Below are 18982 nucleotides of genomic sequence, written 5' to 3'. Positions count from 1 at the left end.
TAAGAGGTCTTGAACTAGATACTGGCAGGGAGACAGCAAAGCTGTGATATTGAAAAGAAACTGAACTGAATTTGAAAATTGATTAATATATGTAATGTGAAGCCAATCTACTGGAAAACAGTAAGCAAACTTTATTTGAAAAGAATATGAGAAGACTGAAAAGCTGTGGGCAAGAAAAATGTTAAAAATAAGAAGTAATGATCTTCATAAACATAACATAACATATCCATGACCATAATTAATACAGTGTGAACTCTCTTAAACTATGCTCACCGTGAAATCTCGTCACTAGGCATAACTTGTCACTCTGCGAAACAAATTATTGACTATAATGCGTCAGTGAGAATAAAAATGACCACTTATGTTTTGGAGTGCTATTTTAGTCAAGAAATACTGTAAAGGATGATTATTGACTAAAGGGAATTTCGCGGACTGCTGGTGTTTGATGTGTTGAACTGCTTAAAGGAAGCATATTTGCTAGAAAAAATTCCAGTGAAATAATGCTTGTTATATGTTTTGACTATCTAGCTAATAGCGTATTGCCTGGCTAATAATGAAATGTCACATTTTGTCTGACTCACTTAGCACAAGTGAAGAGAAAACACTGAAAAACTGGCAAAGGTTAAAAACTCTGTGAAATCATATCTGTTATGTTAAGTTTTGACTAGCTGATTAATAGCATACTACTACCTTATTGTCTTTATGTTATGTTTACCTCGATAGCGTTGTAATTCCGTTTCCCTCTTACTGCGCATAAATAATGGTTGCTGTAAAGTATTTTTATGGAACATGACTCTTCTTATTCTTACCCCTTTTTAAAACTAGATGCAATAACCAAGCTATGTTTGCCTTCTCTCTCTTTCTCAATATGGAAGTGGGTTGGTGTGGGTTATTTGTGTGGACTTGGGAGATATGATCACTACTTATAAGTTTCTCAAAGAAAATGATAAGCTATGTAAGGACCTTTTATTTAACACACACACACACGACATCCGTGCAGTAGTGAGATTCCCCTTTGATGGCTGTGCACGTGACAATGTAAAATTAAAATGTGCAAAGATGATTCGGAGTGCTATTTAGTAGAGAAATGATACAAAATTGTGTTTATTGACTAGTGAGAGCCCGTAGCATGTATGGTGTGGGATATTGCGGTCCTTAATCTAGTCAAGTGATAGACAGACAACAACAATTAGGTAGTGGCCCTCGTGTCTATTTGATTTGATAGAAGAAAAAATGAAGACTAGTAGTCCCTGTTTTTTAAGATGAAAAACTTTTAACTCTAAAAATGTTTGACTGAGTGACTGACTGCTTTTCTGGACAGGTCTGCAGGTCTGCAAGAAATAATAGTAATGTAAGTAGGGAACATGTCTCCTCGGCTCTTTTATCTTCCACAAAGCCTTTCCTCCTATCTCAACCCCATTAGTTCATGCTCTCATGTTCCACTTTTTGTTAAAACTAAATCTACACACGCGATATGAAATGTGAAAAAAATCTTACATTATGCTATGTTAACAGTGCTTGAATAAAATTATTAAGAGTGCTAGGGTACTGTTGCGCACAGTCATCTCGCTAAGGCGAGTCGGTGACAGAATTGTCAAAATGATGTACCTTGCATACATCAAATCTTTAGTGGTTTATGCGGCACCTCTGCTTGTTTTGATGACTGAAAGGAGTTTGATGATACGAATAGTAATTGCTGACATTGAGCATATTCTCAAAACATAGTTTCTGCAAAAAAAAAAAATAACATTAAATTAGATGCGAGCTGTGATTTGAAAACAGAAGATGGGTGATGTGTGGCTTATTGTGTGGACTCTGGAGATATGATCACCACATATAAGTTTCTCAAAGAAAAGCGGTAATATTTTTCTTTGTGTTTGGATGAAACAGCTAAACATGGTTGACATTTTCAATAATGTTATTTGGTCATCAGATAAAGTGGATTTCCACGTTACGTTACAATGTGTTACAAAGGCTAAAACTGGTGGACACCAATAATTATATGGTAAGAGATAAAATGGGGATGGACTAAGTCTCACTTTCATTTCAAAATTACATTTTGGACTGCAGAAAGTTGATGATTTCTGTGTTACGTTACGTTACATTGTGTTACAGAGGGCTAAAACTGGTAGACAGTAATATTTATATGGTAGGAGATGTAATGAAGATGGACTAAGTCATACTTTCATAATGTTATTTGGACTGCAGAAAGTTGATTTGCGTTACGTTACAATGTGTTACAGAGGTCTAAAACTGGTGGACACCAATATTTATATGGTAAGAGATAAAATGGGGATAGACTAAGACTCACTTTCCATTTCAAAATGACATTTTAGACTGCAGAAAGTTGATGATTTCTGCGTTACGTTACGTTACATTGTGTTACAGAGGGCTAAAACTGGCAGACAGTAATATTTATATGGTAAGAGATGTAATGGAGATGGACTAAGTCATACTTTCATAATGTTATTTGGACTGCAGAAAGTTGATTTGCGTTACGTTACAATGTGTTACAGAGGTCTAAACTTGCAGACCGTAATATTTATATGGTATGAGATGTAATGGAGATATTGTGTTTGGGTAAATGGGGTTCACATTTCAATATTCAGACATCGGACAGAAAGTTGCTCGTTACTCTTAAAATGATATTTGGGCAAAGAACGAAGTTAGCATATTGGTCACGTTACATTAATGATATTTGGGCAAAGAACGATGTCATCATGTTGGTCGTGTTACGTTACAAGGTTATAAGGGTGAGAGTGATGGGGGCTCGAAAAATTGACATTAGTCTTCCATCCTCTGGTGCGCTGTCAGTCTAAGTGAAATGAAAAAAGATATGTGAACAGCGGCAGGCAGGAGAAAGGAATTGATGTTACTTTTCCCCCAACTATAAAATGATCTGAATAGAGCGAGAGAGAGAGAAACCACTGACTGCTATGTGTATCCCATGCAGGTGTGTTTACAATAAATTATGATTTGTTATAATAATAAGATTGAAGACCCGCTTATGACTCTCGATATTCTTAAAAAATGCTATTTGAGCAAAGAATGATGATACCATGTTGGTCACACTGCGATACAAGGTTACACATATGATCAGAAATAATACTAAAGGCTTTGCACAGAACATCCTGTCTGGGAAGGGTGTAGTGACGCTTGATGGTTTGGGCTTGGAAGGGGGTAGGGGTTTGGTGGGTGTGGATGGGGAGAGGGTAAGGCCATCCCACTACCTCGTCCATCTCACAACGCCTCAAACGGCCACGAAGGTTAGACCTTAACGAGACGGATTACTGTTTCATTCATTCAGGAGTCTTGAACATTCTGTGACATTGTCTTGCTATGATAACGCCGTTGTGTGTTACAAGGTCTGCACAGCAGTAATGGCTGTAGGAAGAAGAGGTGATGGAGATTGAGTAAACATGCATACATTTCAATGATCACAGTTAATAAGAACAATTTGTAGGTAGAGATCACGTCTCCGTGACGATGTGAAATGTTTCCCTCTTTTAGTAAACGCTAACCTACTGACTTTGACTGAGTTTACTAAGTGATGTGCCATGTGGTGACACTTCTCAGGTCGATGTGACGATATGTGATCCTGGTCCTGTACCACTCTAGAAGGTAAGGGGGAGAGGGGTGCCCCACTCTAGAAAGTAATGGAGGGGATGGAGAGGGGGCCCCTGATGGTATGGGAGAGGAGGGGGATGAGGGGTGGGAGTGATTGACGATGACAGGTGAGGGCCTGCTGGCGGAAGTAAGGGAGAGGCCTGTTGGGGTGAACATCTCCAGACCACTCTGAAGACATCGAAAAACCATTAAGGTAAAGGACTACATTCCTCCTGCTGCAGCTTCTCATCTCCTCCTGGACTCTGCTCTCTTGAAGAAAAACCACAAACCACAAATGGCCCTAAGCACTCTCACGCCGAGGGGAAGCTCCCCTCACCCCAAACAACATATCCGCCTATGTTGGGACCCCTCACACCTACACACAGCCTCTACATAGCTTACTTACTATCATCAAAACTATTATCTACACACAGGATTAAGTCTACGGCAAACACACATACATATTTAACTACTCTTTCCACATATTCCACTCATATCCTCGTATTTCTTACTCCACCACATACCACATACTCTCCTATACCCCCAACAATATGACCTCCCATCTTTCCTGACCGCATACCCAAACACCGGACGCTCACACGCGTTTGACACGCGCCAAACTTCCGGGAAAATCCCCCAAAACCCTTTGTGACAAGACACCTGCGCGCCACCTGCCCAACTGGCTCTATTAGAGCCACCTGGGCAGATGGCGCACGCGGTTCTAGTCCTCAACTTTACTACTACACTTATCCATAATCAAGTATAAAACTACCCTATCCTAGTACAGGTTTTGGATTGTTTACAGGTTAACTCATTCGTGCTTCTGAAGTTTTCTCATAGTCTGAGGCACAGAAAAATTTCCGTTATTTGTCAATCTTTGTGTATGTAAGAAAATAAGGTTTTAGTTTGTAAGGTGGATCTAGTTTTCAGCAGGAGCAAACATTGTTGAGAGTGAGCAGCGGCAATGTTATCTTTGGTTCCATCTCTAAACTGATACATCAAAATACTTGTCTACTGTTCCCAATCCTTTTCAACTTTGAAGGCAAAGTGAATATGTGGGGGAAAATTAGTAATACATTAATTTTAACATAAAAATTGTCAGTACTATTATTAAAATTGACATCCACAGATCCGAACCGGTGCTACCAACATCACAGACGGAAATTTTACGTCCTATGACCTGCTGGCTTACTATACCGGCCCCTGGAACGGTATAGGCAGGTACGTTGACCACACATTATGACCTGCTGGCTTACTATACCGGCCCCTGGAACGGTATAGGCAGGTACATTGACCACACATTATGAACTGCTGGCTTACTATACTGGCCCCTGGGACGGTATAGGCAGGTACGTTGACCACACATTATGACCTGCTGGCTTACTATACCGGCCCCTGGAACGGTATAGGCAGGTACGTTAACCACACATTATGACCTGCTGGCTTACTATACCGGCCCCTGGAACCGTATAGGCAGGTACGTTGACCACACATTATGACCTGCTGACTTACTATACCGGCCCCTGGGACGGTATAGGCAGGTACGTTGACCACACATTATGACCTGCTGACTTACTATACTGGACCCTGGGACGGTATAGGCAGGTACGTTGACCACACATTGTGACCTGCTGGATTACTATACCGGACCCTGGAACGGTATTGGCAGGTACGTTGACCACACATTGTGAGATTTTCTTTCTTTGACGTAATCAAAAGAATTTATTCCTATTGATGTTACGTTGATCGTAACTACATCGCAGGAGAGACAGACCTCAAACAGCAAGAACTGCCAGAGGCAGATGTTTAACTTAAAAGCCTAAGATCATAGGAAAGCGGGAGCAAACCGTCAGACGCCACCACACGGGTGGAACCTGGCACTTAGGTCGTTGGCTCCTCCTATTAAAAACTAATAAAGGGTAACCGACGGATTCTCACACCAAAATTTAATTTGATGTGTGTTGCTGTGCAATGGACTCTAGCTTTAGATACAGACTTAATATACACATAAGAAGGCAAAGCGTTGCAGAACATGAAATGTGGGACAATAATCTTGGAAGGTTTTACTTAAACGACCGTTTTCTAGAAACATAATAATTTATTCAACAAAACTGGAACTATTACAACATCGACTTTACATCGACAGCGACGACTTCCCGTCGTCGCTGACTGAACAATGACACTAACTGAACACAGTGGTGCCCACTGGTGACGCAAGCTTGCAATCAATATTGTCACGGCTTCACGGTGAACAGATACTATATCACAAAAACTGAGAGGGTGCAGACGTCGAGCTCTGGCTGTCAGTGGTCGTTTGCCGTTGCTGAGTGGCGGTTGCTGTGGGGGGGTGTGGAGCTCCCGCTGGTCCGGGCCCCACCTGCCAGTATGGACGGGGCTGGTACTAGCCGTGTCAGAAGACTAGACACAGTACGACTGGATTTTTCTGCTGATGTGGGTTGGCCCGTTGTAGAAGTTGCCCTCCTCGACGTCCTCCGTGTTGACGTCCCCGAGCTCCTGGGCCTAGAGAAGTTGTCGCCCGCCCGTGTTGCGGTGTCGTTCGCCAAGTCAACTGTATACCGGGAGTATGTGGCCCGCTGGAATGGCCGCATGCTTCCTCTTCCGGATTCGGCTGTCTGTAGAGATCTCGGATCCCTGGGGGCCCTTGACGTTTGTGAGCATTCACGGCGTGCCGGTGACCTTCTCCGAGGTGGCCATCATGGCTTTGTTTACGCGGTTTGGGTCGGTGGTGAAGCACCGGTTCAACACTTTGAGTGCGGGCCGACTGAAGGGGGTCCGGCTGGGTTCACGCACGCTTGTCATGCGGCTCACAAGCCCTATACCGTCCAGGGTCTCATATCGTGGGCTGTCTCTGAGGACCTTCTATCAGGGGCAGACCCGGACGTGTTTCCGGTGTGGTGCTGAGGGCCACGTCGCGGCCGGTTGTGACGCTCCTCATACAGATGCCCCTTCAGTTTTCCTAGAGGATGATTTTCCTCGCTTATCTGTGCGTGTGGACTCCCCGGCGGATTCTCGCTCTGTGCTCGTGCCTGGTGTGGATCCTGCGGCGGTTCCGGATGTCGATGCTTCTGGATGTGGATGTGTCTGATGAGACCGGATGTGTCTGCCCCGCCGGTGAGCTCGGGGGACCTGGGGGCGCCTGTTTCGGACCTTCATCGTTCGATGACTGTGGACGTGCATCCGCATCCGGTGACCTTGGGGGATGCTGTAGGGGTTGTGCCTGAGTCTCCTGCTGGAGGCCGTGTGCTGCCCGGGGCTGACGGTGCGGTGGTATGGTCGCCATCCCTGGATACCTCACGTGTGCTGACGTCTTCCCTTCCGCCTGTTGTGTCTCTTCCTTCTCCGACTCCGGTCTCCGTTCCTAGTGGTGGCTTTTTGCCCCGCGTTGTTGAGGCTGCTGTTCTGCGGGAACGTGCTGCCCCGATTTTGGGGCCGCCTGTCGATGGTTCTTCTGGGACACCGCTTGTTGGGGGTGACAGCTCCGACGATCAGCAGCCTCTGTTTAAGCGCCGTCGCTGGGCTCAGGGTGCGTCACCTCGCCGGTCGTGGGCAGAGGAGCGGGATGAAATGGAGGATGATGATGTGGCCGACGCTGTGTTGCCTCTTGTGGTGCCTTCTGATTTGGATGCTGTGCCTCCTGCTGGTGGCTCCCCTCAGTGGGCTGTTGCCCCTGGTAAGAGCGACCTTGTGGTGGTGTTGACGAAGGATGTGAAGCGGGGGACCTCTGCTCCTGTTCTGGTTGGTGGGGGCTCTAGGGCCCTTGCGGAGCCACCCTCCGCGGGTCTCGGTGCGGTTCCTGACACCGAACGGTGTGCACGCCCTAGTGGGCGGGCCGGTGTGCGGCCTGCAGTGAAGTCAGATGTGTTTCCCAGTGTGCGCCCGTGTGCCCAGCGTCCTCGGGGGAAACCTGTCCCTTTTGTCCTCTCGACCGGAGAGGTGCTCGACGGATCTACAACAACTGTGACTTTTCAGTGTGATGACTTGGTGCGTCCTGTTCCCTGGTGCCCTTCTACCATCTGGGTTCCACGAGAGCAGTGTTTTGTCTCGGGAGTGCCGAATTCGATGCCTCGGCCTACTGCGACTCCTGGGTGTCCGATTTCTGACAGTCTCCAACTTGTTTGGGAGGCTTATTGTTTACGGTTTCCTGCTCGGGAGTACCCGGAGAAGTATGAGTGATTGGTTTATTGGTGTGTTTGGTTTCTGTCTGTATTGTGCATGATGTTTCCCCGGTGCCTGCGTGCACAGGTGGGTGTCCTTGTCTGTGCGTGTGGGTGGTGTGGGTATTGTTCTTGCCCCTGCATGGCTTGTTTTCTTGTATGTTTTGTGCTATGCACTTGGTGTGTGTGTTTGTGTTGTGTTTTATGTTATTTATGTGATATTTATTTGTAACATTCTGTTTGTTTGCGTGTGTGTGTGTGTGTGGGTGTGTGTGTGTGGGTGTGTAACCTCCAGTGCCCGTTTCTGGGTTTTCTCATTGTGCCTTAATTTGTTTCTTGGTTCTTGTATGTTTCGTTTGCATCCGTGTTTTCACACTTTGCTATGTTTGTCCTGTATGTATGTATGATTTGTTTTCTATTGTCTGGTTTATATATTGTGTATTTCTTTTATAAAAATCTAATTTTGTATATGTATGCGTGTCTGGTGTATTCTGTGTATGGTTGTTGTGTCTTTCCATGTCCGTATGCGTCTGTTTGTTGTATGTCCATTATTATGTTTAACTTTGTATTCGGTCTTATGTCCCTGGAGTTTCTAGGGTCTTGTACTGCAATGTTCTTTTATGCCTGTGTTTCTACTTATGTTTTGTTGTTCTGTTCTTGTTCTTCTGTTCATGTATTGTATATTGTGCTATACTTTGTATATTTCTTTTATAAAAAAAAAAAAAAAAAAAATATCACAAAAACTTGAATGGCGCTCGCGGCTCTACCAACGAGGTACCAGATAACAAGGCGGGTGATCCAAGAATGATTACCCCCCTATAAAAATCTTACCTTAACACTTGTCTCTCAGGACAACAACAATCAAAGTTACACTAATTGAATTTAACAATTACGTTAACACACTCATGTCTCAACGACACTTAAATGGCAACAATAACTCGTAAATCAAATAATTACATCATACAGGAAATGTCAAACATTCGGTGAGTAATCCCCAATTAATTACTGAATACAACAGCCTATTAATTCAGACGAGTATTGACAAAGCTTACTGTCATCCAACTGACAGGTCTCTTCTGGTCTTACGACAAGATTACCTTAACGAGGTAATCTGTAATCAGTAGTAATCAGTAGTACCAGAGGTAATCAGGTAGTACGAGGTAATCAGTAGTACCACACACGGTAATCCGTGTGTGGTACTACTGTACCACACACGGCTATCTTCTTGAGGTTATCTTGAGATGATTTCGGGGCTTTTTAGCGTCCCCGCGGCCCGGTCCTCGACCAGGCCTCCACCTCCAGGAAGCAGCCCGTGACAGCTGACTAACACCCAGGTACCTATTTTACTGCTAGGTAACAGGGACATAGGGTGAAAAAAACTCTGCCCATTGTTTCTGGCCGGCGCCTAGGATCGAACCCGGGACCACAGGATCACAAGTCCAGCGTGCTGTCCGCTCGGCAGACCGGCTCCCCTGTATACTCCACTGGCTACAAGACACCCTGTATAAACAACACCATCCGTGTGAATTCACTAAGTTTTTTTTTTTTACATGTGTACATGCGAATAAATACAATAAAACAAGAACAAACAGAACACAAACAAATTACAAAGGCACAAAACACAGAAATACAAATACACTAATTACCGGCCTGAAGGGCCGACAACAAAAACACAACAATGAGCATAAACACAATGCAACACAGTACAAAATTAACAACAATACAATACAGGAGGGTAATGTAAGCGTTACATGTAAGCATGCGAACAAGGACAATAACACGAGAACAAACACAAAACACAAAGTACACAAAATTACAAAAGTACAAAATTACAAACATACAAATTACAGGCCTGAAGGGGCGACAACAAAAGCAAGAAGCACAACAGTACAAGTACAAAGAACCTTAACCTACGCCCAACAACCCAACCATTGCAACAACACACAAGCCTACTGGCCCCAGATACCACACGGAGAGGCAGGAATACATAACGACAATAAAAATAAATGAACACAAAAACTAAAGGAAAATAACATCGGCAAACACTACAGTTGGAACAAAAACAGGCAGGGCCACACATGCAGCCCGAAGGGCAGCAACAACCACACAACAAGCACGGAGCACACAAGAACCGGGAAAACAAACCCGGCCCACCCACACAACCACACCCGCATGCAACCGCACCCCACACCCACGCACACAAGCAGACATGACACCACAGCACATAGCACACACAAAAATCACTCGAAGGGAGAAAACACCTCAATGGGAGGTGAGGGTGCCATCAAGAAGGGCAATCAGGACCCCACCAACCCCACAGTCCCCTGCGAAGGCGCACCAGAGCCCCCCACAGGGAAGGCATAAGGAACAGTAGGCGCATCATCTGGCAACCCTGCAGTGGAAGGCGCCACAGGAACGTCGGCGCCCACACTCTTCGTAGACTTCATAAACTTCATAGTCAGCGCATCCCGTCCAATACCTTCCACACCAGTGGACACCACCCACTGAGCATCCTCAACCGCCTTCGGGGCTTCACTGCCTCCAGAGGGAGCCTCGGGAGCAACAGACCCCAGCAGGCCACCAGAGGGAGGAGGAGAGGCGCACGCCACAGCAGCCCCAGCCGTAGACCCCCCTTGCTTGACAGGAGGACCAGTGTCCGAGGAACGCGTCCGTGCCTCTCGCTTACGACGGGGCTGATCCGACGCCGTGACCGGGTAAGGCCTTTTAGAGCCACGAGAGGAACGCAGCGCCACCTGAGCAGCAGCAACCACGTCGGATGCACGGCCACCAGACGAGGGAGCAACACCACACGGAGGACCCGCAGGATCGCCACTCCCAGCTACACACGACGGAGAAGCTGCCACAGGCGTACCCAACTCCACGTCAGTAACAATTGAATCCCGATGAACCTCCGCAGTGATGACGTGCACAGGAAGTGAGGCCGCGCATCAGACACCACCGAGCCAGGTGGGCAAAACTGCTGAACAGGCGGAGTAGGAACATTCAGATCAGAAGTCACCAACGACGGGGAGGGGTCGCGAAGGACACTCACAGCCTACGCAACACCCTGCTTGGCCCCCCCAACCCCCAATGGGGGAAAATCACCCTCCTGAAAGAGGGCTGGCCTCCCCACCTCGGAAGCAGTGCGACCGGCCACAAGATGCCCTAGCAAGCCACACCGAAAACAAGTGTGCGGTTGATCCTCATAGAATACCCGCAAGTTAAAGCTGTAGAACGTGACTTGAGATGGAATATCACGTGTCAAGCGCATGCCAAGGGTCCGCACATTGGTCCTCAAGCCCGACAGGCGGCCTGAGCGGAGACAAGTTATACGGTGAGTGAACACAGTACCGTACCGAGAGAAGCAGGTGCGAAGGACCTCCTCGGGAAAGTTCAAGGGAACTCCATGGATGCTGACAAGGGTCGGCGCAACAAACCGGCCCAACACTTCCACACTACCAGCAGAGCCCAGGAGCTGGAAAGAACGCTCAGCAAAATCACTCATGAAGCGCTGATATGGACCAGGGGCAGAGAACTTGACTATCACACGCCTGTCAGAGATCTTCTCAAGGCCGTAAATATAAAGAAGGTCCACCCGTAAAACATCCAAAAGCGCCACCTCCACCAACGTCCAATCAGCAGCCGCCGAGAACTCCAATCCTGCGGAATCCATCCTCCGAATCCGCGTCACCGATGACGCCATAACGCCAGCCGCCCCACAGGCTAGCCGGCACATCACACACCAACAACAGCGACCTGCTCGCACCAAACGTCAGCCAACAACTCTGAATTCACTAAGTGGCGGGTGCTAATTTTCCTTAATTAGCTACGAGTGCTTAATCCCCCTGCCCGCAGACAGGTCCGATCAGTCCAACGAATTACGACAGCGCAATGGACTCCGACCATAACAGGATGGTCAACTCCTTACGTTACTCAACCACTTAATTAATGACAGCTCGTTAATTCTTTAATACTTCGTTAGTCTCCTATTGACAATTCCTCCTATGCATGAACTCACTGTGACTGTTGCAATTACACGACTCTACATTAACCACAACGCTGTTCAACAAATAACAGTAACTTCGTTAAGTAATCGTGTCCCTCAGTGACGTTAAATGACTTTAATTCTCACGAAATCCTTCACAGTACACAACGCATTTCACCAAGGACACAACTTGTCTACAGTTCACACACGGTACAACACGGTACAACATGGTACAACACGTTACCCCTTTGCCACTCACGGCAACACTTACAAGAGACTTTCCCCAGTAAATTATACCACTAATAATTCACAGCTTTAACACAGCACAACAGTATCATACAGCGCTGGCCAAATAGAATATAAATTACCAAATAACCAAGGGAAAACCCTCCCGTTACCACTTCACTGCTGGAACAGGAATTCTCTCTGCAATTGAATTACATACACGGCACAAAATAGAGAAATAGAAACAATTTAAATAACTTTTCTCCACTCTTGAAAATACAGTAAAATTATAATATCTTCACAACTGAATGTGACTCTGATTGTGACCTCTCACACGTCAACCCTCACAGTTGGGATCAACCTCAACTTGATGACGTCAAACGGTAACTCACACGTCTCCAATTCCCATCACCTCACCAGGTGGTCAACAGGGACAAAGGCTAGACGGAACACTGGGTGAGAAACCAGCTTCAGTTTTATACCCAAACAGAAACAGTGTACTTACATTAATCTCACCGGCCGGTACATACATACACACACACACACACACACACACATGCGTCTACCATTCCCCACTCTGCTGCTCCTGAAGATGGTGTAGTAGACGTCCTCACTACTTCGTACACATGGTCGGCTGGACCACGGGGTGGCTGGACACATAAACCAGGATGGTGTGGTACGCTTCAGCCTAAGGCAGCCGAGGGTGCGCGGCACAACAGTTACACACAGCTGGGTACAGTACCACGCCCTCCACACTGGCGCGGTACGACAGGATATGACGGTACGCGGCGCTACACGGCGTGGCACAAGAATGACATAGTCCTTCACTGCTCACTGCTAATTCCTCAGAATTATGAATATAAGGTTTCCAACAACACTGAAACCTTCTCAAGATCGTTTCTCCTACGACACCTTGTAGTTATGGCACGATAGACGGCGGATGTTACTACCACATGACGATAACAACCTTCTCCAGTCCAGTTACTCTGGGATGGCATCCCACAATCACGTGGCTTGGGTGACAAATCAAAGTTCACACTCGTTAATATCGTCGAATCCCTTCCTCACGACACTGGATTCTTACTCCTTGTGGTTATCTTGAGATGATTTCGGGGCTTTTTAGTGTCCCCGCGGCCCGGTCCTCGACCAGGCCTCCACCCCCAGGAAGCAGCCAGTGACAGCTGACTAACACCCAGGTACCTATTTTACTGCTAGGTAACAGGGGCATAGGGTGAAAGAAACTCTGCTCATTGTTTCTCGCCGGCGCCTGGGATCGAACCCAAGACCACAGGATCACAAGTCCAGCGTGCTGTCCGCTCGGCCAACCGGCTCCCGGTTGTCCTACAGTGTCGGGTTGAGGGCACGACGACGAGAGTGACTTTAGTGACGTTGCAGGTGGTATTTCCCAGTGCCTGGCCTTAGCACGAGAAAGTACGTCCTCTACAAACAACGTCCCTAGTAAGAATAATTTTGACGCCAAGGCGGCCCCTAGGAGTACATGTGGTACCCTCAGCCTCTTGACCAATCACCACGAAGCATTCCTGAGGCCCAGGCACTCAGCCAGTGGCGCTCCTTCCTTGATGACGTTACCCCCCCCCTCTCACGAGGGTGACACGTGATAGGGGGTCAGCTCACAACCATTGACCCCCCCAAACCTCCCTCAACACTTTGAACTGGTACACAAATACACAGAAATCGACTCCCTACTGTAACTTACTCCACAGACCTGATACAGCGATCAGAATGACATCACTGACTAGCTGGCGTCAGGGACTGTCCATCGACACCCAACACGACTGTGTAGACGTTGTAGATCGAAAAAGGAATCACGGTGCACAGGCAACTGTGCACCCTGCACTGTGCATCCATTTCTGTGCTCAAGGGAGCTGGAAAATTTCTTCTCCTGACACACATTATGACCTGCTGGCTTACTATACCGGCCCCTGGAACGGTATAGGCAGGTACGTTGACCACACATTATGACCTGCTGGCTTACTATACCGGCCCCTGGAACGGTATAGGCAGGTACGTTGACCACACATTATGGGAGAAATATCACCTGTGGTTATCTTGAGGTTATCTTGAGATTATTTCGGGGCTTAGCGTCCCCGCGGCCCGGTTCTTGACCAAGCCTCCTTTTTTGTTACACATCCCCAAGAAGCAACCTGTACCAACTATCTAACTCCCGGGTACCTATTTACTGCTAGGTGAACAGGCGCATCAGGGTGAAAGAGTTTCTGCCCATTTATTTCCCCGCCTCCGCCCGGGATTGAATAAAAGCCCTTAGGACTGCGAACCCCGAAACGCTGTCCACTCAGCCGTCATGCCCTGGAAACAACTATAGTCAGGATCACTTGTTGACGCACTGCTGGTAACATTTTCGTGTATAGAAGAAAGTTGTTCGTTAATTCAAATTATTTCCATAAATTACGTGCTCATAATAGAGGGTAATTGTGAGACATTGGCCACATTCTTAAGACGAAAATGTTGTACGGATATTTGCTCATCACCTTGTGCTGCTTAACCTCTTGTAGGTTTCCAATATGTATCGATAAATTTCTCCATCATTAGTGATCCCTGGTCATGATTACCGCAGCTCCCATGACCTATCACTCACTGTAGCACAATTATGGCACATGCCATGTCAAGACCTGTCACTCACTGTGGCACATGTCATGCCAAAACCTGTCACTCACTGTGGAACATGTCATGTCAAGACCTGTCACTCACTGTGGCACATGTCATGCCAATACCTGACACTCACTGTGGCACATGTCATGTCAAGACCTGTCACTCACTGTGGCACATGTCATGCCAAGACCTGTCACTCACTGTGGCACATGTCATGCCAAGACCTGTCACTCACTGTGGCACATGTCATGCCAAGACCTGTCACTCACTGTGGCACATGTCATGCCAAGACCTGTCACTCACTGTGGCACGTCATGCCAAAACCTGTCACTCACTGTGGCACATGTCATGTCAAGACCTGTCACTCACTGTGGCACATGTCATGCCAAGACCTGTCACTCACTGTGGCACATGTCATGCCAAGACCTGTCACTCACTGTGGCACATGTCATGCCAAGACCTGTCACTCACTGTGGCACATGTCATGCCAAGACCTGTCACTCACTGTGGCACATGTTATTGTCAAGACCTGTCACTCACTGTGGCACATGTCATGCCAAGACCTGTCACTCACTGTGGCACATGTCATGTCAAGACCTGTCACTCACTGTGGCACATGCTATTGTCAAGACCTGTCACTCACTGTGGCACATGTCATGCCAAGACCTGTCACTCACAGTGGCACATGTCATGTCAAGACCTGTCACTAGGGTGACATGTGTAGGACCATGGATCACTAGCTCACCTCATGCCCTATCAACCTGTCATCAGACAGATTACGTCGTTTGTCGTCGTATGCGCTACGGCCAAAAATGGACTTTATTCGAAAATGAAAAAAATTGAAAAAATTAGATTTTTTTGTTTCCAAAAGAGCAAGTTAAAGGTCCTCTGGTAGGTTAAGAGGACAGGAAGTACTTATAAGGTTTCATAACGTCATGAAAACCGTTAGTTGAATGTGTCCTCTCCTAACCTAACAGTCCAAGCCAGAGCACTCAAAACAGTACTGGACTTTCACATCATCACTTTTGCTTTCACGAAAGCATCACTTTCGTGAGCCAATTCCATTTTCAATTATGTCCTTTTTTAGCCTGAGTGTTCATATGAAGCGGAAAGCGACGTAATTTGTAAGAGGACGGGCTGCCTAATATATGGGGCACCAGGAGGCCAAGTGACAGTCTCTGTGTTTAGGAGTAACTTATAAAGAGTAAGGGCACAGCCCCGACCCATTATTATTTGTTTCGTGCATCAATGTTATAAGGCATATTTGGAATGATCCAGAAACACGTCCCCAGAGATGTAAACATTTTTAAAATTTTCATTAACGAAATACTTGATCTTGTTTAGGGATTATTTAGCAAAATATTTGTTTAGTCTCTGTTTTGAGGGTGTAGCCAACTTGCCTGGTAACACCCTTCTCCATGTGTACCCAGGAGTGGCTTATATGTTACAGGCGGCTGGATTAGCGAAAGTGTATTTTCTGACCTTGACAAAGGCAATGTAGGGGGATAAAAATAGATCCGTCTCGTATTGCAGACTCCATGAACGTTGTATTATGTCTCTAGGGATGAAATGCATTGATCGTTAACCGTGTTATTCTGTTGATGGAGTATAATCTTCTGTTCTTCCCATTGGTTTAAGATGTCTAGATGTATTTTTCGTCTGCTATCAATATTTTTTCCATTGTTATTGGATGCTAAACAAACATTCTCCACACTGTTGCAGGCTGGTGTTTACTGCAGCTGCTCACACCTGCGCCAGGTACCTCAGCGTCCAGGGCTCTGTGAACTTCCTCAACATCCAGGACCTCAAGATTCTCGCTTGATTTACAACACTTTTCTTTCCTGCCCTTTAAATGTTCGGGCCATGACAAGGCCAGAAATCATTTGATATCATATATCTGTCCTGAAAGTTGACAATATAAATTCTCACCCAAAAAGTCTACATTTTTCTCCACCTTGAGGAGGATCCTGGGAGTAGCCGAGGATATCAAGATATCACCTACATAGTATATATTGGATAGTGAACATTGAGGTGTTTTCCCCATGCCACTTGTGTACAAGTGAACAATCTTGTACTGCCATGGAAATTATCCTCTTACAATGAACATTTGTAAATTTGTACAGTATTAGTATATGTGAGAATATATTTTATTATGTTCAGGTCATAAAAAGTTATCGAAATTTGAGAGAACATTTCGCCACTCGTGGAAATAAACGAAAATTTTACTAGTGTTGGAGATGATATTTACGGGACAGGTTCTTTAAAATGTTTATACATTCAATTTTCTTTACAAATAAGTTTTTATGCAGAGTAAGACGACATGGAGAGTAAAAAGTAATTTTTGTGCAGCGTAAAATACAAGTAGACGTTTAAGCAATGATGAGTGAAGGTGCTTATCGAACCGCTTGAACACTGTGAGGGGTCGGGCAGTTATGTCCCTTATGTGTAGTGGAAGCGTGTAGAATAGTCTCGGGCCTTATCTTTAAGTCTTGACTCCATACTTCCTGAGAGCTAATAAGGCGCACCTTCCTCTATTTACATTCCTTTCTCGTGCTGCCTTAACTCGATAACGGGCGTTCCTCTTACTCCTGTGTCTCTCCCACTCTTCGTCGTATTGCTGCTCTGTTCCATACTGGGTTACGCTCAGCTCTGGCGCCTTTGGTTCGTCCCCCACCCTGAACCTGTATGTTTAAACCGGCATCCTGTCTCTATAGAATCGCCGTGATCGCTAGTGTCTTGTCGCCGCGGTTCATCCAACATCCTCACTAACGTTTATGTCGTGCTTTGTCCGCTGCCCCTCCTGTGGCCTCTGTTCCCTTTCACCACCTTCATTTTTTCTGTACGGTTGTCTCGCTTGCAAGATTCTCTCTCAGTTCATGTTAGCAATATTTCTCCTTGTGTCGTTCCATCCTTACCTCCCCCCCCCCCGTGGTGGGTCCAACATCCAAAGATTTGCAATACATCACAAATGGGTCAAAGTCTGCCGACGGTGTTGGGTTCTCTGTTGTCTTTTAAGACCAAACCCATATGTTCCGCCTACTTCCAGAGACAAGCATCTTCACGGCTGTACTGTATGCTATCTTGTACGCCCTTCGACGATTACTTTTCTGTCGTCAGCGCTCCATTGTCATAGTGGTTGACTCTGGTAATGCTCTCATGACTTTTGAGTCATTTAATCTTGTACATCCTGTGGTAGTAGAAATCCAATGTTGGCAGGTTTTAATCTCTAGCAGATTTAAGCATATAATGCTTTGCTGGGTTCCAAGTCATATTGGTGTTTCGGTAAATGAGCGTGTGGATGGTGCCGCTAAGGAAGCTATCCGCATTTGTATTATTTCCCACAAAGGTGTTCTTTATTTCGATTCACTCTCGCGGTCACTTTTCCCTCGATTGAATCCTTGGTGAATCAGATGTCTTTGATATCGTTCGCCTTATGCGCTTTTGTTTTCGTATTGGCATCCTTAGTGATATTTAGCGTCTTTTGAATATCCTGCAAATTTGACGATGTTTCGTAGTCTACCCAGCTTGGTGCCTTTTTTTGATAATTACTTACCTTTTCCCCCTCGTTTGGTGGGAGGAAGAAGGAGTACCGTGTCAGCCGGCTACTCCACCCTCAGTTCAATGATTAGAAGTAACACACAGAAAATAGTCAGTGATATTCGAATGAATGTTTTGGCTGCTAAAGCAAACAGATTTGAAATTAAATTCCTTTGGATACCATCACATGTTGGCATCTCAAAGCATGACACTGTTGATATGCTTGCAAAGACAGCCTGTAGTAGACCAGTAGTAGAAATTGATATCGGTGTTTCATTAGCAATGACAAAGACCTAAACATATATCTAATGAAAAACTTACTGACCTATCAAATTCACAAAGACCTGAAAATTGTAGAATTATACATTATGATAAATATCATGAGGAGATATTTATATATGGAACTAATTGAGCAAGAACTCGGCAATGTGATGTAATAGTGGCCAGAATTCGCCTGGGATATAGCCGTATCTGGCAGCTCTCTTAAAACCCAAATGTCGAATACACCATGGGTCAACTTTGTAAAAGTGTCGCAATACACCATGACTGTGACAAAGTTGTATATATGACAGTGTCATGAATACAACTTTGTTAAAGAGAAAACATGCATTCCCTTGAACATGATATTGTAGAATGTCCCATATTGACTGACTTTCGCCCTCCTGGGCTGAGGTATCCTGAACTCTGTAAATACTATATGAATACTGAAACACTTGATGATATATGGGATTTGAACTCAAGATTGACTATGTAATGCATCTGGTATACAATGTTTGTGAAGTAACTATAACATACAAACAGTAAAAGAACTATATGAGCTTGT

The 18982-nt window shown here is 45.7% G+C and overlaps 1 protein-coding gene across 1 annotated transcript in view; it reads left to right on the top strand.

Moving 5' to 3' along the window:
* Positions 1-16537, top strand: part of LOC138351512 (uncharacterized) — a 97437-nt gene extending 80900 nt beyond the window's left edge. Inside the window, exons 4-5 of the mRNA XM_069303320.1 lie at positions 4736-4827; positions 16345-16537. Coding sequence (XP_069159421.1) covers positions 4736-4827; positions 16345-16444 — 192 coding nt within the window. The 3' untranslated portion in view covers positions 16445-16537. The remainder of the gene's footprint in view (positions 1-4735; positions 4828-16344) is intronic.
* The last annotated feature ends 2445 nt before the right edge of the window (positions 16538-18982 follow it).

This window comes from Procambarus clarkii, chromosome 50, assembly GCF_040958095.1.
Source record: "Procambarus clarkii isolate CNS0578487 chromosome 50, FALCON_Pclarkii_2.0, whole genome shotgun sequence".
NCBI lineage: Eukaryota > Metazoa > Arthropoda > Malacostraca > Decapoda > Cambaridae > Procambarus > Procambarus clarkii.
The sequence above is the reverse complement of the archived record's forward strand: the minus strand, read 5'-3'. Positions and strand labels throughout refer to the sequence as shown.